Source organism: Pinus tabuliformis, chromosome 1_2 (assembly GCF_031772625.1).
Source record: "Pinus tabuliformis cultivar Carrire ecotype Pingquan chromosome 1_2, CPIR1, whole genome shotgun sequence".
Taxonomy (NCBI): Eukaryota; Viridiplantae; Streptophyta; class Pinopsida; order Pinales; family Pinaceae; genus Pinus; species Pinus tabuliformis.
In genome coordinates, this window is record NC_142298.1 from 806,790,682 (window position 1) to 806,811,400 (window position 20,719).

A 20,719-nucleotide genomic window follows, 5' to 3' on the forward strand; every position below is an offset into this window, starting at 1 on the left:
GTTTTTGATATGTGTTTGTACATTATAAACATTTTTTAAATACAAAAGAACCATGAAAAGAATCAGATGCTACTATACCTTGAACCTTATTTTTTCCAATAGTTTTCTTTGGCTTAGGAGCAGTTCCTTCTAGGGCAGCATCTGCAGAATCATTTCTCAACAATTCTTCCTCTGGTTGCAACAGTATTTGCTATAGTCTATACAAGTTGCACACATTTCAATTTACACAATTACTTAATAATATGCAGAGTATTACCTTCATTGTGAAAGAATTTGCATTTTCCGAACTACATGACAATTAAAAGAAATCAACAAACACAATTTTGTTAATAACCTACATCCCTGTAACAGAGAGGTTCAAATTGTGCTATGTGACTGAATATTTTTTCTTAATAGCCAGACATGGACAAAGATGGTCTAAAACCTCTACAACGTTATAGAAGATAAGTCACACCTTGTGTCATTTCATTTGATGTGTTGTTGCGAAGTGATGTCACCCCTACTTTTATAAGGGTAGACACCTCTCATATGTATTCTGCAATAGCTTGCACATAAGCAAGACCACACTGAGAATATGTGGCACGCAGAGGAGGGTGGGGTCTAACACGAATTTTTCTCACTGCTTCCCATCCAGCCAAAATCGTGGACTGTAAATTTGAAGATCGGGAGCGTAGGGACTCCATATTTAGAAAGGATGACCTACAAGACTGAAAACTGCATCTGGATGGCATATCTGGCATGATCTTGACTTTACGCACTGCATAAAAAACAATGTATTGAAAGCTCAGTTTAAACTTTCTGAATCATGACACGTTTTACATTCACTTGCTTTATTTCAAGTGCAATCAAACACACATAGATTCCCAAACCTACCTAATGGAAAAATTTTGATGGAAATTATAACAACACAACAGATCTCTATTCTCTACATCTATTTGTTTCTTTTTCACTACCTTTCAAGAAGAACGAGATATGTGCCATTTAGAAAATAAGGAATAAACAAATCAATTGTACTTATTATTGATGCATCCATATCAAGTCAATACAAAATAACCATGAAAAGAACCAGATGCTACTATACCTTGAACCTTAATTTTTCCAATAGTTTTCTTTGGCTTAGGAGCAGTTCCTTCCATGGCAGCATCTGCAGAATCATTTCTCAACTGTTCTTCCTCTGGTTGCAACAGTATTCGTTGTAGTCTATACAAGTTGCAGATATTTCAATTTACACAATTACTTAATAATATGCAGAGTATTACCTTCATTGTGAAAGAATTTGCATTTTCCGAGCTACATGACAATTAAAAGAAATCAACAAAGACAATTTTGTTAATAACCTACCCAAAGGCATTACGCAAAACAATGCACTCACTATGAAGGAATTTAGGAGCTTCCATGCGACCACTGGCCCATGCCCGGAGATAAAGATGCACACAGGCCTCATAGGCAATGAGGGCTTGCCAGGCTCCCTGCCCACTACACTCAATAATTGCAAGCGCATTATTGTCAAAAAGCGTAGCAGATGAGAAATAAAATCTATCTGATAAATAATTATTGATCCACATTAACATGAAAAACAAATCTTAAGACATCCTGGGCACGAACCAGCCACAATCATGACAGTTGGCTCATGCCCAGAAACAAAGGTGCACACATCCCTCATAGACAATAAGGGCTTGCCCACTACACTCAATGAATTGCAAGCACATTCAGGTCAAGATCCAGAGCAGATGAGAAGTACATTCTATCTGGTAATGAATTACTGATCCACATTAACATGAAAAATAAATCTTAAGGCATCCTGATTGTTTCTTTTTATATATCAACACACACAAGACCTTAGGTAGGAAGAAACAGTCAAACCTGAGGTGAAAAGTGGGTGGTTGGCTTGCTGAAGCTGTTGATTGCCGGCAAGAACCTGCTGCCTCTCTAACATTCACAGAAGCGGGCCTGTAAAAGCAAAATCAGAGCCAATCTCTCCAATGGGACTTGCAAACTTGTAATGAATCCAATCCCTGCAAAAGATATGGATATTTTAATAAAATTGTCTATGCCAACAGCGAGATCACTTCTTTTGAATGGAAAATGAAATCCTTCAATGACAAATGCACTCTTTCGGAGAATATCCTTCCTTTTCATGGGCTAGATTCGGCCTTTGAGATAAAACGAATCCCAAAAGATAAACCATCATTACTTTGCACCTAATTTAATTTGCTTCATTTAAGCCCATCCATAAAAGATAAATAACCTTAGCATTAACATGCATTATACTCAACTGCTTAAGTAAGTCATTCACTTCCATTTCCATGATAGGTACATAACTGAATCTCAATAATACACTTAGCACTCACATACAAATCTAACAATCCTACAAGACTGATAATGCTATGTGATTCATCACTAGTAATCACTAAGCATCAATGCAATCAGTCAATGAACATTCAAAAATATGAAAATTAGTCATTACGACTACCTAAGGAAATCATACTAATGACTTACTTAAAGCATGAATCAATACTAACCTTAGCATTAATCATTCTCAATGTTAATGACTCACAACTAATAACAACTGACTACACAAAATTAAAATTCGAATCAGTGTAATGTCAACTCACAAATACTCCAATTTAAACACAAAATAAAAAATTGTAATCAACTAACAAAATACTGCAATAATAACATGAAACATACAATAAATATTGACAGTTTAATAAGACTGTCTATGCTAGTAGTTAGATCATTGATTTTGGTATTACACATCTCCCTCATACAGGGTTGTAGAACGGATCTCACTTGTCTTAGTGCAATGAGAAAGAAGATGAAACATTACATAGGAAGAAGAAGCACATACTACTATAGGCTTAGGCTTACGATGCATTAACCAATAATGCAGGAGGCTACATTTTTTCAATACCAATTGGGTGGTGTCTCCTTACAAATAAAACATAGGTGTTGTACAAGCCCAACATTGTGGAAGATAAAAAGTAATGTGACCTATCTGATCGTAATCTGGTAATAGATAAAGGAAAAGACTATAGCACTTTTGAAGCATACGATATAAATGAAAATTTAAGTGTTGGAGGAACTTCAAAAAAAATGAACTACTAGCAAAGGAGACTAAAATTGCAATCAAGGGAAACATGAAGCATTGTGCATAGAATAAGAAAATTTGATGGAACTAAAACATATTGAACAATGTTGGACCTACCAAAATTCCTAGATAAAAGAGGATATAGCATGTAATTGTGTACATGTTAAATGGTCAGAAAATATATCTCTGGATATATCAATGCCTCTCTTTTGGCCAATTGGACCAATTTATTCCCTCGGGGGGAATAATGTTACTAATCAAAGGAAATAACTGTAAACTAATCAATGAAAATAAACATCTATCTACAACAAATTAATCATAAGCATCTACATTGGGTAGCATACCTCTTCCACTGATGGTCCTTCCTTGAGTCTCCTCTGCACATGATCTCCCATAGAAACCAAGATAAAGGAAATACAGTTTAAAGGTTCAAGGTTCAAGCCAACCTTTATCACATTCATCAATTGTAAAATAGATAACGTATTTCAAATAGTAATCTTTTGTGTCAAACCTCCAACAAAAAAGTAAAATAATGGCTGAAATAAATTGAGACTCAAGCTTACCAACCTCTACCAATTTTCAAAAATGGTATGCTATAAGAATCCTAATCTCTTGGCATTGAAAGAAACCCTCTTATGAATGGCCATTTTGAACTTCCTGGAACATTGCAAAAACCAAATTGGCATCCACAATATACAATTAAAGAAATTTACCTCTTTCAAAAGATTCTCAGCTAATTTTTTTTATATTTTTTCATGAGGAAGTTGCATTATGCATTTCCTGTTATGGGCATGTATAATCCACGAAGCAACAGAACAATGTAGAAAAATGAATCATACTAATAAACAATGCAACCTTACTTCAACCTGGGATCAGTGATTAGACCAGAAGCGGATCGACATGCCATAGCGTAGAGCTCAAGTCATTCAAGAAATAGACAGAACTCATAAACTCAGAATATGGTTAGAGTGAAATGACATGCTAGGCTTGTGCTGAGGAACATGAGGAAATGGAGATTCTCCACTCAAAATATGTAGTACCTGCATCATTGTCGATCTAGCTCTAGGATCGGGATGTGAACAGAGAAGTCCAACCAACGACATTCTTCTCATTTCGTTCTCATCAAAATGAATTGAATGAACTCTAAAAGATTATCAATCACATTCAAGTATAGTCCTTGATGCTCATGGACTAATTGGAAACCTGGCTCTGATCACAATTAGAGACAACCTCTTGAAGACTCAGAAGAAGGTTAGAATGAAATGACTTGTTAGGCTTGCCCCGAGGAACATGAGGAACTGGAGCTTCTCCACTCAAAATTTGCAACACCTACATCATTGTCGGTCTAATAACATTCTTCTCATTTCGTTCTCATCAAAGTTTCCTCTCAATCTTAAGTCTGAGGCCTCAAGAAGCTTCCCATCTCTATGCAAACCCCAAACCCAATCAACCAAATTGCTCTGTCCAGGTTGCGTATCCACCTCAATAACTCTTCTTCTATAAGAAACTTCCAAAATGACTGCCCCAAAGTTGAAGACATTCGTTTTGTCTGAGGCCTTTCCCGTGAATAAATACTCAGGAGCAAGGCACCCCATTGTTCCTATTGTTAAAGTTGGATCACAGCTCTTATTTTTCTCTATAAGTCGAGCAAGCCCAAAATCTCCTAGCCTTGCATTACATTCTTAGTAACATATAGGACCAACTTGCCAATAATATTGTAAATTTCTGATCACATACAGGAACCTGGGAAATATTCTTGTGATTACTGTTCCTGCAATCTTTAAAATTCCTCTGAAGACCATTGATCGCAAAACAAATGGGACAACATTTCCTCACCAGCATAATTTCCATTGTGTACAGGATTTATACCCACAAAATGGAATGTATACCATTATTTACACGTGAAATTGGAAGGGCAATTAACCCTGAACAAATTTTACTTATAGGAAGAATATTTTGTTCCAGTCGAATCCTTTTCCTCCAAGCCGGAATAATCCTTTCAGAGACCTCAGAAATTTTGCGCATCATGGAAATTTTTCAAGTAATAATTTGCTTCGAAAAAAATGCGAATATTGTCTTAGCTATGAATAATTTTCAGTTTCACTCAAGTTGTAATGGGAAGAAGCACAATCCAGTAGGCAGAGTCTCTGTATTTTTTGACATCATCTTCCGAAGCACATGTGAATAATATTTTCAGGATCAGACGTATTAAAATCTAATGTGCTTTGCTTGTAGGTGGCATTCAAATCCTCCAATAAAATTCTAAGTTCAATAATTTGTGCATGAAATTGCGTAGCTAATTCCTAGGAAGTTAAAGGCGTCCACCGTTGTTGGTGTGGTACATACTCAAAATATGCATGCATGCAGATAGGTTTTGTTTTTATTTTTGTTATACGTCCTATTAGAAATGCAACAATGAATGTCAAATATTCAAACCTTTTTTCAGAAATTCAACCATTTTTTTCTACATAAAATCAAATTCTATTTGTCAAAATGGGAAACGAATCTGTTAAAAAATTTTGCATAGCACACATATCTGAGAGTCATTGATTATGGAGACTTTACATCTCTCTTTGGAATCATCAAATGAAGGTGGAATTAGCTGCCCTTAATAACTCAACAGGTGAGACTGTATTGAATATCCATGCAGTAATATCATCAAGCTTTGAGAAACTAGCTTCTTAATGCAATTGGTGACCCATTTTCTTGTAATACATGCACTTTTGTATTCCAAAGAAAGCAAGAAGAGATGGAAAATTAGGGGAATGGAAAATGAACTAAATAAACTCTGAAAGATTATCAATCACATTCAAGAATAGTCCTTGATGCTCGTAGAGGAATTGGAAACCTAGCTCTGATCACAATCAAAGACAAACTCCTGAAGACTCAGAAGAAGGTTAGAATGAAATGGCATGCTAGGCTTGCGTCGAGGAACATGAGGAATTGGAGCTTCTCCAATCAAAATCTACAATACATGCATCATTGTCGGTCTAGCTCCAGGAACCGATGTGAACATAGAATTCCAACAAACAACATTCTTCTCATTTCGTTCTCATCAAAATTTCCTTTCAATCTTAAGTCTGAGGCCTCAAGAAGCTTCCCATCTCTATGCAAACCCCAAAACCAATCAACCAAATTACTCTGTCCAGGTCGCATGTTTGCCTCAATAGCTCTTCTTCCACAAGAAACTTCCAAAACAACTGCCCTAAAGCTGAAGACGTATGTTTTGTCTAAGTCCTTTCCGGGAATAAATACTTAGGAGCAAGGTACCCCATTGTTCCTACTGTTAGTTGCATCAGGGCTCTTATTGTTCTCTATAAGCCGAGCAAGCCCAAAATATCCTAGCATTGAAAGTTCCATCTAACATTATATTACTAGACTTAACATCTCTGTGAACCACTTGTTTCTCCCATATGCCATGTAAATATGTCAATGCAGATGCAACCCCCATCACTATCTTGCATCTATTTTCCCGTGACAGCACCGGTCCTCTACCTTCTTGAAAAATGATCTTATCCAAACTACTATTCGACATGTAATCATAGACCAAAAGAATCTCTCCTTTCTCATGACACCATCCTTGCAGATGGAATAGGTTTCGATGACTAAGGCGTCCTATAACTGAGAGCTCTGCAAGAAATTCATATTTCCCTTTATTGTTGTAGGTAGATCTCTTCACTGCCACCAAAGCTCCATAATTAGGCAGAATCCCTTTATAAATTGTCCCAAATGCACAATGACCTGCAACTCTAGCCGTGTTGAATCCTTTGGTAGCATTGTTGAGCTCTTTGTTGTGGAAAGGGTTTACCTCGCCCCCTGCTGCTTGCAATCAACGAGGCGAAATCGAAACTGTTCCTGATGACGCGAAGTTGAAATTATTCGGGAGAAATGGAAGATCCCCTGTGAGCCTCGGTTGCCTGCGATTGAAGACGCGAAGGAAATCGTTTGGGAGTGATGGTTAGGGTTTAACAACTCCTTTCCAAACTACCTTTGGATGATCCAACCCCTAAACGTCTTCCAATCGTCTAACATATAATCTTACCAGACATGGTTATGACAGATGGACAAGAGGGGACCAGTTGTTTCCGTGTGTTGGTATATATTAAAAGATTGCGTATCAACAACACAGCGGTGACAAAAAGGAATGGCGTCCATTAGCTCCCCAGGCTTCAACTTCAGCCTACAAAAATTATTACGAATGATGTCATTAAAACCTAGCGCAATTACTGCTAACGTCATTCTCCGCATCACCCCAAAACGCTATGTATGTTGGGTTGATTGAAAAGAAGCGCTTAGGTTTTTAGATGTTACTAACCAACAACACGGATTCTTCTGTACTCTTCTACATATGCTTCTTTCTTGAATGTATGGGTTGCAACCAAAAAAAAGAAACGCCAGAACGTAAATCAGTTCATACACACATGATTGAAATGGGGAATTTTCCAGACAAATTCTTAGAGAACGCGCTTATTAACATGTATGTGAAATTAGAGAGCCTGGCGACTTGGCAGAGTTTTCAGTCAGATGCCGGAGCGCGATTGTGCCTCCTGGATAGTGGCAATTACAGCTTACGCCAGACATGGGAATGCCGAGGAAGCATTGGCACTGTTGTACCACATGCAAGGAGTAGGATTTGAACCCAATAAATGTACTTTTGCAAGTGCTCTCCCGGTGTGCCTCTTTGAGTGCTCTTGAACTGGGCAAGGAGATACATTGACATGTAATTAGTTGTGGGTTCATGTCAAATGTCTGTGCAGGGGATTCCCTTGTTGACGTTTATGCAAAATGTGGGAAATAGAGAGTTTTCACGCGATCTTTTTGATAAAAGGCCTCAATGAGATGCGGTCTCTTGGGATACATTAATTGGAGATTATTTACACACTGGTTTGTCACTGAGGCACTGAAGGTGTCTGAGAAAATGCCTGAACGAGATGTGTTGTCGTGGAATAAGATGATGGCAGGATATGCCCATAATAGATGTTTTGACGAACCCCCGAGGCTGTTTCGCATGATACCCAAGTGAAACTGGGTTTTCTGGAATTGCATGCTTGCAGGAAATCCGCAAAATGGGCTTGTTGAAGAAGCCGTGGAACTCTTGAAAATGTTGAACGAAATTTGGTTCCGCCGAATAAGAAGATTGTTGGATATGCACAGAATGGGCATCGCGAGAAAGCGCTGAAGCTCTTTCAACAGATGAAATTGGCGACTGTAAGTCTAGTGCACAAAACTTTGTTCAGTGTTTTCCTGGCGTGTGCATTCCTAGCGGCTCTGGGATAGGGTGGGGAGTTCCATGCAGAAGTAGTTAGAGGTGGATTTCAGTATAATGTTTTTGTGGGATGTGCAGTTGTGGACATGTATGCCAACGTGAAGTATAGAGACTGCCCGCCGACAAAATGCGTCAACGATATTTGGTGTTCTGGATATGCCATGAACGGTTGTGGCAACGAGGCCATTGATGTCACCTTTCTGTGATTCAGGTCTAGTGGATGATGGTCTGCAATACTTTGATTGCATGAGGTGCCATTATTGCTGCATCTTTAACCTTCTTGGGCATGCTAGGTGCCTGAAGTAGGCACACGAGTTCATCAATAAAATACCAATAAAACCTAATGCTTCGGTGTTTAGGTGTTTGCTTGGTGTGTGTAAAAGCCAAAACAATAAAGAGCTACATGACCATGTGGCAGAGCGTCGTTTTAATCTGAACTCTAATGACGGCGTACCTTATGTACTCCTGTCATACATCTATGGTACAGCTGGCGGAAGGGATCACCCTGGAAAGGTGTGGAAAGTCATTGAAAACAAGAAGATTAAAAGGGATCCTGGATGCAGTTGGATTGAGATCAGTAAACCAGTTCATACTTTTCATGTTGGAGACAAATCACACTAGAAGTACAGGAAATATATGCAATGTTAGATAAATTGTCTGGGCAGATGAAGGCTGCAGGTTATGTTGTGCTAAATGATTTGGAGGAGGAGCAAAAGGAAAACAATTTGTGGAACCGGAGGAAGAAGCTGGCCTTGGCCTTCGGGCTTGTCAACCACATGACAGGGAAGCTCTGTGTGGATCTTTAAGAATCTTCTTGTGTCGTGACTGCACTTCTGCCACCAACTTTATCTAAGATCGTTGCACAAGAAATTACTTTCTAGAATGCTGACAGTTTATATTCTTACAAAGATGGATGGTCATAGTGGAACTATTCTTGACTTGAAGGAAAATGAAACATAAACATAAGTCCAGATAATCATTTTAAGTCATGTTCATTGATAGCCCTGCTTTTAGTTGCCAGGACTATTTATTGTTATCTGTTTCTGGCATCTGCTAATGCCTACTTCTGGTGGGGTTAGTAAATATTTTTGGCCTGGAGTGGAACATTAATCACCTGATGATATTCTGTGCAAATATATCATTTGGAGAATTCAACTTGCCAGGAGTAGGATTTTCTTCCAAGATCTCATAAATAGATTTCAATCATTGCCATCTTCTTTGCAAATCCCATATCGGCCAAAATGCTGGATGTGACTAAGTACAGGATCTAGATTGAATATGAGGGGTAGATTGTGATAAAAACGCTGCAACTGGAGCAAACGTGTCAATAAAAGTAGAGAATCAAGGCATCTGCTATATTAGAAATTCAAAAACAAGTAAACGGATTTTTAAATTTTGTGATGAAGCAGCTAAAAGAAACCACAGCAGTTGGAGGAACGATATTTCTCTAGAATTAAAACCAGGTGGTTGCTAAATTATTGATATATGATTAGTCATGAGCCTTGATATATGATTATATCACTTGGAACATAGGGGACCAAAAGATACGGATTTGCAAAATGGAGCCTTTGGTTTCATTAAAAAAAATTGAATGCTTTGTAATCTAACGTGGTCCAGGACATACAATAAAATAGTGGACTTGCTTGCAAAATTAAGTAGTTATCTTGGAGCTAGGGATCTGGATGGTGACGACCAGATCCAGTACATTGGCATATAACTTTGAGGATCGAAGGCACTTAGAAGGTCTTCAAAAATTGTGCCTTGTGTGTGTCTGCTGCATTTACAACTTACAATTTATGGTTCTCTTCTAGTTTTAAATGTGAGTATTAGATGAGGGAACTTGTTCCAGCAGATACAGAGGCTTTGGGCCTGTCATAAAACTTCAAAGAGAGTTATGACTACAACAAAAGTTTGAAGTGGAGTTATGGCTATAGCAAAAGACTTGATATGGATCAGTAAACACCGACCATCTTGGTAGAATCCTTTAAGCCTCTTAGAAAATTGCAGGAAGGCTGAAATAGTGTCACAAATATTCTTTTGACTACGGACATATTTGAGAAAGATTTGGTTGTAATGTACTGAATTTGCAATGCTGGTGTCTATGGTGGCAATCAACACTTGTAGACAACTAAATAGAACTTGCCGTAATTAGAGTATTGTCTCTGTTAGGTGCAAAGCAGTCACCAGCCAGAGATCTCCAGAAAAATAATTATTTAACCCTATTGTTATGGTATTACCTTCATTATTGAATGGTTCTTTCTATTATAGTCGAGCTCCCAACAACCTGTATGCTTCATGTATCTGCATGTTACTGACTTATTGCTGCAACCATTTACAACATATCCAGTTGGAGTGAGGAAACATCACTATTGATGTCAAAGAGTAGATAGATTGAAAGAACGTACAAATCATGGAAGTTGATCATCCTTCTCATAGCTTCATTATAAATGCGAAGCTCATCGCTAGTCAGGTACTGACAAAGAATTTTGTTAGCGACATTTGCTAGCCGTGACACTTTGATCTGCTTTCAACAATACCCACAGAGAGTGGATACACCATCGCTTATGCTAAAGACAAATGGATTGAAATGAAATACAAAACAAGGAAGCTTGATCGCCCTTCTCATAGCTTCATGGCAGATGAGAAGCTGATTGTTAATCAGACTCTGATAGAATCTTAGACAAGTAATGTCTAGCTTTACCACTATGACCGTTGTGAGTATTTAACCCCTATTTTAGGACTTTTATTAATAAGGTCAATATAATTCTTCGCTACAGTTCATATGCAGTTTTTCTTAGACAATTGGACAATTATTATTGACTAATTTTAGGCTTTTCTAAGCCATATGAGGTTAGAAGAGATCGCCTATTTCACTTCAAATGCCTAACTACGCATAATAAATTTGCACAAAATCTGGGACATGTACAAAGTTAAAACATACCCGGGGCTGATATTGGCACCTTGGAAACCGTGTCTGAAACCCTATGACAGACTATAAAACACTAACCCTTTACAAATTTGGTTCCTCTACAATGGCTAGGCTAGGGTTGCATTACAATTGAGAAACCCATACTTTTTGAGCTTTTGATTTTGATTTTGTGCTGCAAAGATCAGGGCTCAAAAATAACTCTGTGAATATTAGGCACCGACTTTCTGAGCATGCCTTGTGAGGTTTGCAATGGCCACCCACTGTGGTTCATAACTTCATAATTACGAGGTTTTGTTGGAATTGGCTCAAGTCCGGGTGGACCTGAACCTTTGGACCAGCTCAACCGATATGGACCAAACTCTTTCCTAAAAGTAACACAAGAAAGGGAAAAACCTGAAAAAGGTCAAGAAAGAAAACTGCAAGAGGCTAGTCGCTGCCTTCGTTTTTAAAGAAAATTGTAGTCAGCAATGGGTTCTACGGAGACGAAGAAAACTGTTTCAACTTACAAGTGGAGAAGAAAAGGGTGATGCATTGCATTCAGTGATTGCTGCAGGTTCATGCTCAAGCTCAACCACTAGCCTAGGATCAACCCAAATTGGCATCCACAATATACAATTAAAGAAATTTACCTCTTTCAAAAGATTCTCAGCTAATTTTTTTATATTTTTTCATGAGGAAGTTGCATTATGCATTTCCTGTTATGGGCATGTATAATCCACGAAGCAACAGAACAATGTAGAAAAATGAATCATACTAATAAACAATGCAACCTTACTTCAACCTGGGATCAGTGATTAGACCAAAAGCGGATCGACATGCCATAGCGTAGAGCTCAAGTCATTCAAGAAATAGACAGAACTCGTAAACTCAGAATATGGTTAGAATGAAATGACATGCTAGGCTTGCGCTGAGGAACATGAGGAAATGGAGATTCTCCACTCAAAATATGCAGTACCTGCATCATTGTCAATCTAGCTCCAGGATCGGGATGTGAACAGAGAAGTCTAACCAATGGCATTCTTCTCATTTCCTTCTCATCAAAATGAATTGACTGAACTCTAAAAGATTATCAATCACATTCAAGTATAGCCCTTGATGCTCATGGACAAACTAGAAACCTGGCTCTGATCACAATCAGAGACAACCTCTTGAAGACTCAGAAGAAGGTTAGAATGAAATGACTTGTTAGGCTTGCCCCGAGGAACATGAGGAATTGGAGCTTCTCCACTCAAAATATGCAATACCTACATCATTGTCGGTCCAATAACATTCTTCTCATTTCGTTCTCATCAAAGTTTCCTCTCAAACTTAAGTCTGAGGCCTCAAGAAGCTTCCCATCTCTATGCAAACCCCAAACCCAATCAACCAAATTGCTCTGTCCAGGTCGCGTATCCACCTCAATAGCTCTTCTTCTATAAGAAACTTCCAAAACGACTTCCAAGACATTCGTTTTGTCTGAGGCCTTTCCTGTGAATAAATACTCAGGAGCAAGGTACCCCATTGTTCCTATTGTTAAAGTTGGATCACGGCTCTTATTGTGCTCTATAAGCCGAGCAAGCCCAAAATCTCCTAGCCTTGCATTACATTTTTAGTGACAGATAGAACCAAATTGCCAATAATATTGTAAATTTCTGATCACATACAGGAACGTGAGAAATATTTTTGTGATTACTGTTCCTGCAATCTTTAAAATTCCTCTGAAGACCAGTGATCGCAAAACAAATGGGACAACATTTACTCACCAGCATAATTTCCATTGTGTACAGGATTTATACCCACAAAATGGAATGTATACCAAAAGGGTTTATCTCGCCCACTGTTGCTTGCAATTGACGAGGCGAAATCAAATCTGTTCCCGATGACGTGAAGTTGAAACCATTCGGGAGAAATGGAAGATCCCCTGTGAGCCTCGGTTGCCTGCAATGGAAGACGTGAAGTCGAAATCGTTCGGGAGTGATGGTTAGGGTTTAACAACTCCTTTCCAAACCACCTTTGCAGGATCCAACAGCTAAATGCTTTTCAATCGTCTAACATATAATCAAACGGGGCATGGTTATGACAGATGGACAAGAAGGGAGTTGATTTCAGAGGGGAACGCCTTACGGCGTAATTAAAACGTCAGTGATCTTTTTGCTTCATCTGTAGGCTGGTACATATCGATTTCATGAGAAATATGACTACAAGTGTGAGTGAGGTGCTGGTAAGGCAACTTTCAAAATTATAGATTTGGGGATTCGTCTAGAGTAGAGCTTTAAATCATATACAATACGCAAATCAAACTAGTAATTTATAATTTATATCATAGAATGAAAATTTGTAAACATAGAGCAAGAGATAGATCATAGAACATAATATGATAACTTTCTACGAGTGTCTTTTAGAATAATTTGAGGGTCCATAGATAATCTTAAATGCTAGTTCCTATTTTTTAATAGCAGTTTCCTTTTTTAGTTTTAGTAGATGGAACATAAATATTAAATTTATTTTGTTACACAATCACAAAAAAGGAAAGCTTGAGGAAAGCCCCTGAAAGTTTTTGACCTGGATGTTTGGTTAGACTAAAAACCTCAAGCTAGTCCTCATGCAAAAGCTCAAATCACCATCGTCATATTTTTGAAACATTTCCTACATAGAGCGAAATTTCAAGAGATAGAAATTTCAATAGAGTGAAATTTTAGGAACCCGAAATTTAGGAGGCCGAAATTTCAGGAGACCGAATTTTTTAACTGTTGACCAGCATTGATTGCAGCTAGGGCTGGCCGCAGGTGGGTTTTTGACTAGACTTTGACTGGGCTGAATTTCACTGTTTTGAGGGTTGTTTTATCTTGTTGTTTGGAGGCCAAAGTTGACTGAAGTTGACCAATTTGCTGAGGGTCAAATTTTCCTTGTTGAACAATGTTGACTTTTTTTGTTAGGGCTCTTTTGCTGTTGTTGTAAATTATCAGATTTGTAAAATTGTACTATCTCTCTTTGCTAAACTATTGAAGACTAATATTGAAAACATTGCATCAGTGAAAAGATCATTGAGGGTCTGGAAAAGAAAATATTGGCAACATTAGGAAAATATTGATCAAATTAAAAAAAATGCAAAAATATTCAAAATTTTCAATTTTCAATCCCCACTCCAAAAAACAAGGTGATGGCAAAGTCTAATGGTACCCTCATGATATCTCGATATCTAAGAGAATATCATGATATTTTTCAGGGATTTTTATTCGCCTTGCAATAATACTCGATATCTAAGAGGTTATCATGATATTTTCAGGGATGAAAATATTACGATATTTGCAGGTGATATTATCATTTCAGCGAAAATTTTGTCTTGATGTTTTTACTTGGAGCTTCATTCCTGGGGTCATCTTCAATATCTCACAATATTCTGCTCTATTGCAAATATAATGAAGGGAAAGAAATCAATGTTTGATTATAGACACTGAAGGATATGGTCATGCGTCATGGATTTTTTAAATTCTTATAAATTTGGATAGTTATTTCCTTATGTGGATGTGAATATTTGTGATTGGTCCTTTCAAGAAGATTTGCATAGTTCTTACAAGATTGTCCATTTGGGTGTAACTATCAAGTTTTCCGAGTATAACAATTACAAAAAATAATTCAACAAGAGAAAAATATTTGTGTGTGTAAAACTTCAAACTAAATGCAAGGAAAATGTGCCTCATTTGAAATGTTGAAATAATGGTCATCCAAAATGTGTACTGTTGGAAGCATTGGAATGTGAAATCTGTAATGATCATGGAAAAGCACAATACACTCAAAATATATTCAAAACATTTCGGGCCTTGACATATACAGTTGGATTTCACTTGACATAAATTAAAACATCAGTGATCTTTTTGCTTCATCTGTAGGCTGGTACATATCGATTTCATGAGAAATATGACTGCAAGTGTGAGTCAGGTGCTGGTGGGGCAACTTTCAAAATTATAGGATTTGGGGATTCGTTTAGAGTAGAGCTTTAAATCATATACAATATGCAAATCAAACTAATTTATAATTTATATGATAAAATGAAAATTTGTAAACATAGAGCAAGAGATAGATGATCATAGAACATAATATCATAACTTTCTACAAGTGTCTTTTAGAATAATTTGAGAGTCCACAACTAATATTAAATGTAGTTCCTAATTTTTAATCACAGTTTCCTTTTTTATTTTTAGTAGATGGAACATAAATATTAAATTGATTTTGTTACACAATCACAAAAAGGAAAGCTTGAGGCAACCCCTGAAAGTGTTTTGACCTAGATGTTTGGGTAAAAAACATCAAGCTAGTCCTCATGCAATAGCTCAAATCACCACCATCATATTTTTGAAACATTTGCTACGTATAGAGAAATTTCAGGAGAGTGAAATTTCAGGATGCCGAAATTTCAATAGATTGAAATTTCAGGACATTGAAATTTTAGGTGGCCGAAATTTTAGGGGCGGAATTTCAGGAGGCCGAAATTTCAGGAGACCAATTTTCTTAACTGTTGACCAACATTGATTGCAGCTAGGGTTGGCCACAGGTGGGTTGTTTGACCAGACTTTGACTGGGTTGAGTTTGACTGTTTTGAGGGCTATTTTATCTTGTTGTTTGGAGGCCGAAGTTGACTGAAGTTGACCGATTTGCTGAGGGTCAAATCTGCCTTGTTGACCAACATTGACTTTTCTAGTTAGGTCTCTTTTGCTGCTGTTGTAAATTATCAAATTTGTAGATTATACTATCTCTCAGTGCTGAACTATTGAAGACTAAAAGAATATTTGATCAAGGGTTTCCCCACATTGGGGTTGTCCCTGGCTGGTGCCACATCTTGTGTCCTCTTGTCTTGCCTTGTCTTCTACTGTTTATGTTTATGTTATATCTGCATTTTACTAATCTGATTTTCTTGATTTTACTGTTTGTCTTGATTGCTAATCTGAATATTGATATTGGGCTAATAAATAAATTGAAGTAAAATTGCTCTAAAGTATAGAACATACCATCGTTTCCTAAAATTAACACTGTAGGATGGATCACACCATCTCTATAGTGTATTTGCCTCATCAGAACCTGAAGATCTCAAACTTCCATAGGGTTTCTCCCTCTGAAGCTAGACATGCTTTGGATCTACATGATCTCCAGTAGCTCATCATGCTTCCACTGTGCACGCTCTGATCCACTGGCCCTTCAAAGTAGCTTTGATACCATGTTGATTTACCATGGCACTAGAATATCTAGTTTGGATTTTAAAGTCTTTGACACAATCACACTCAAATGCCACAATAATACACTTTTCACAGCGAAATCTACACACATTAGTGAATCAACTAGTGCACATGAAAATTTTAACTTTTCAAACCCACTACATGTTATATTACAACCTAGAATACAATTGTCATAGGGCTCCCGTACTAGGGATCTTGGCCCTTACATACAACCCTGATAAAGGACACAACTAGGGCTTGGTGTCGGTCACTTTGACCACCAATATTCCCTGAACATGACACACTTTACCTACTTGCTGATGTGGCGACCCCGCAACCCTTTCAGTCCACGTGCCTAAAACACATCTGTAGGTTCTTTGCAACCTGTCCAATTTGCCACTATCACTGATCACTGCTCCTTTAGTGTCACTGAACTTTGGCCTTCTGATCTACCCACTAGCAACCTTCTAGCTCCATTAAGAAGTCTGCACATTGGGTCTTCTAGATCTTCCTTTTTTCCACTGAAATTTGCCAATTTGCAACTTCTGAACTAGGGCTCCATAGATTTGCCTCCTAACAGCCAATGGCTCCTTTCATGAACTTGTACTTGAGGTTTGTGTCCTACACTATTCACAACTTTTTTTGTGAACGATTCTCACTCTTCTAGATCTGCCTGTTTGTCATGATTCTTGCTGCTCCGAAGTGTTGCACCTAGGGCACACAAAACCTGCCCTAACTCTGTGACAATTAGTTGCACCTATTATTGTCTTTAGGGTCAACAAATCTGCCCACATATAGTCAACAGTTTCACTGATCTAGGGATTCAAAATATGTTGACCTCTGTTCTGCAATTTGTTCCTCAAATTGCATAGATCTAGGCACCAAGTCACTGTTGCTCATGATCTATGAACAATCCACCAAAGGCGGTCCATCACATAGTCGTAATACTCACTATTCTTTTCATCAATCTAAAGAATGCCTCCTCCCTCTTTTCTCTCTAAATCTTATGTGCACTTCCCTTAAGGTTTTTGGCCCTCATACCAAATCCATACCACACATGTATGTCTCCTTTTCTAGGTTTTGACCTTCCTAGAGATGCACAAAACTAGGCCTTTGTTGGACTGATCTTGCATGAAAGGTAGATCTATAACTAGGGCTCAAGGATTGCTATCCTAAAACACTTTATAACAACTCCCTTTCCTCATCCACTCGGCTCCTTTCTCAGCTCCACATTGGCCTCATTCTGCATGCCACTTCATCCTTCTTCTCCATCCTAAAGCTCGCTCATCTTTTCACAAGACTCATCCTCCCTAACCACAATTCTATACACAGATCCACGGCATAGTCATAGGATTAGGGTCTGCTTTCTAAGGGTCTCAGTCCTTTCTCTTGCATAGGATCAAGCGCTCAAATAATAGACTTTTAGGGTAGACCCTAAGGACAGAGTAGCCATGGAATTGGCTCTTAACTAGGGCACAAGCTAGTCACATAAGGCGTCCTCAAAATTCTTCCAGATCTGATCTCCATAAGGTCTCAAGCTTCAGATCTAAGCTTGGCTTTCTTGGCCTTTCTTCACCATGAACCTGACCCTAAAAGCTCCGCATAGTCCCTTCTTTAGGCCTGCGGCTATCTCGAGACATTCACACTTCACTCTTGAGAAAGATGCTCCCTTGGATCATATGATGACCTCCACTAGCAGCGCTACTCGACCTACTAGCTCAGCCTACTCTTAGAGCTACATTTGTAGTAGACCTACGATCAAATGATCTTCTTCACATGGTTGACTAGACTTTACTTAGGCCTCTTAGGAACCCTCTTAATCTTATGATTTTAGTCCTCTTAGACCTTAGGAATTAACAATTTTCCTTTTTATTTATTTTTAGATTTTAAACCCCTTCTTGGATCTAAAACCCCTCTGCTTGGGTTCTTTGCCCACAAAGTCTTTTGTGACCAAATTTCTCACAAACCCAACTCTTAGGCTTGTGAAGTACCTCCCAAGTTACACAATTCAACAAAGTTTAGTTTATACATGAGCATGTTGATTGTTGCCTCTCTCTTTGGTTCTGTAGAACTTTTTGGCTTTTTGAATTTGCCTTATGATAATGAATATCCTATATTAAAAGCACTGTTTCCCAAATCTAGTAATGTCACTATCATTTCTTCTCACTCTGGCAAGATGTCTGATAGCCGAGCACTGTTTTTTCCAATATTGAAAAAATTGTGTCGGTGAAAAAATCACTAAGGGTTTGGAAAAGAAAATATTGGCAACATCAAGAAAATATTGATCAAATTTAAAAAATGCAAAAATATTCAAAATTTTCAAAATTTCAATCCCCCCTCCAAAAAAAACAGGGTGATGGCAAAGTCTAATGGTACCCTCATAATATCTCGATATCTAAGAGAATATCATGATATTTTCGGGGATTTTCATTCGCCTTGCGAAAATATCTCGATATCTAAGAGGCTATCATGATATTTTCAAGGATGAAAATATTATGATATTTGTAGGTGATATTATCATTTTAGCGAAAAATATGTCTCGATGTTTTTACTTGGAGCTTCATTCCTGGTGTCATATTCAATATCTCACAATATTTTGCTCTATTGCAATTATAATGAAGGGCAAGAAATCAGTGTTTGATTACAAACACTGAAGGATATGGTCACATGCCATGGATTTTTTAAATGCTAATAAATTTGGGTAGTTATTTCCTTATGTGGATGTGAATCTCTGTGATTGGTCCCCTTAGGAAGATTTGCATAGTTCTTACAAGATTGTCCATTTGGGTGTAACTATCAAGTTTTTTTATTATAACAATTACAAAAAAAATCTTTCAAGAACAAAAGATTTGTGTGTGTAAAACTTCAAACTAAATGCAATAAAAAACATGCCTCATCCAAAATGTGTATTGTTGGAAGCATTGGAATATGAAATCTGTAACGTTAATGGAAAAGCACAATACACTCAAAATATATTCAAAAAATTTTGGGCCTTGACATATACAGTTGGATTTAACTTGACATAAATTAAAACATCAATGATATTTTTGCTTCATCTGTAGGCTAGTACATATCGATTTCATGAGAAATATGACTGCAAGTGTGAGTCAGGTGCTAGTGGGGCAACTTTCAAAATTATAGGATTTGGGGATTCGTCTAGAGTAGAGCTTTAAATCATATACAATACACAAATCAAACTAATCTATAATTTATATGATAAAATGAAAATTTGTAAACATAGAGCAAGAGATAGATCATAGAACATAATATGATAACTTTCTACAAGTTTCTTTTAAAATAATTTGAGATTCCACAACTAATCTTAAATGATAGTTCCTAATTTTTAATCGCAGTTTCCTTTTTTATTTTTAGTAGATGGAACATAAATATTAAATTTATTTTGTTACACAATCACAAAAGAAAAGCTTGAGGCATGCCCCTGAAAGTGTTTTGACCTGGATGTTTAGGTAGACTAAAAACTCAAGCTAGTCCTCATGCAAAAGCTCAGATCACCACCATCATATTTTTGAAACATTTCCTACATATAGACATTATCATAGTAAGAGGGAGACAAAGACTCCTATAGATATTTTTAAGGAGCCTAAAGAAATCAAACTTGAATGTAACATAGCTTCTGACAAAATGCCATAGAAGTTACCTTGTAGGCATAGTTGGCCAACCTATTTTCCTTCTTTGATCCTGCAGCCAGCAGAACCCACTTGAAAGCCCAATAAAAATAGAAATTATGCAAGAGAACTGACAAATGGTTTTGACCTGAAAGCCAACACAATATTTGTCATCCTAAATTAAAAGGGGGACAAAGTTCTTCACACCACTAGGAGTGCCCTGTTAGTGGCCTATGGCCCTCTCTCTAGACGTTGTTCTCGGGACACAACTCATCTATTCCTTTAACTCTGTTATGTTTGTAGGTTTCTCCAACACTGTGGTTTTCAAATACCTGGGACCTTCTTCCAGTTCCTAGATGAATTCTGCATCATCAAAATATTTTTTGACATGAAAGCTTCGTTTGACTGTTAATATAAACATTTTGTACATCACTTTTATGAAAAAGAAAAATGTCGTTTCACATGCAGCCCACAAGCACTAGAAGTGATCTACAAAACTAAAGATTGGCCCTTCTTAAATCAAAACACCAAAGAACTTCAAGCCATAAAAAAAATAGAAATTATGCAACAACACATGCACCAAGCAATTCCAATTTCAATTATAGCAACAATCTTGTT

The 20,719-nt window shown here is 37.4% G+C and overlaps 1 protein-coding gene across 1 annotated transcript; it reads left to right on the forward strand.

The window, feature by feature from the left end:
* Positions 1–7,925: 7,925 nt before the first annotated feature.
* On the forward strand, positions 7,926–9,163 carry LOC149208350 (pentatricopeptide repeat-containing protein At2g03880, mitochondrial-like). The gene is made up of 5 exons (XM_089398311.1): positions 7,926–8,089; positions 8,173–8,342; positions 8,436–8,559; positions 8,741–8,870; positions 9,023–9,163. Exons 1-5 carry the CDS (start codon positions 7,926–7,928, stop codon positions 9,161–9,163), a joined length of 729 nt encoding a protein of 242 aa, XP_089254437.1.
* The last annotated feature ends 11,556 nt before the right edge of the window (positions 9,164–20,719 follow it).

What these genes read in the sequence shown, in the direction of transcription:
- LOC149208350 (XM_089398311.1), top strand. Translation starts at nt 7,926, where the DNA reads ATGAGATGCGGTCTCTTGGGATACATTAATTGGAGATTATTTACACAC. An exon ending in TGTTTTGACGAACCCCCGAG is followed by an intron (nt 8,090 to 8,172) that starts GCTGTTTCGCAT and finishes GGCTTGTTGAAG; the next exon opens with AAGCCGTGGAACTCTTGAAA. An exon ending in GCCATTGATGTCACCTTTCT is followed by an intron (nt 8,560 to 8,740) that starts GTGATTCAGGTC and finishes TGTGTGTAAAAG; the next exon opens with CCAAAACAATAAAGAGCTAC.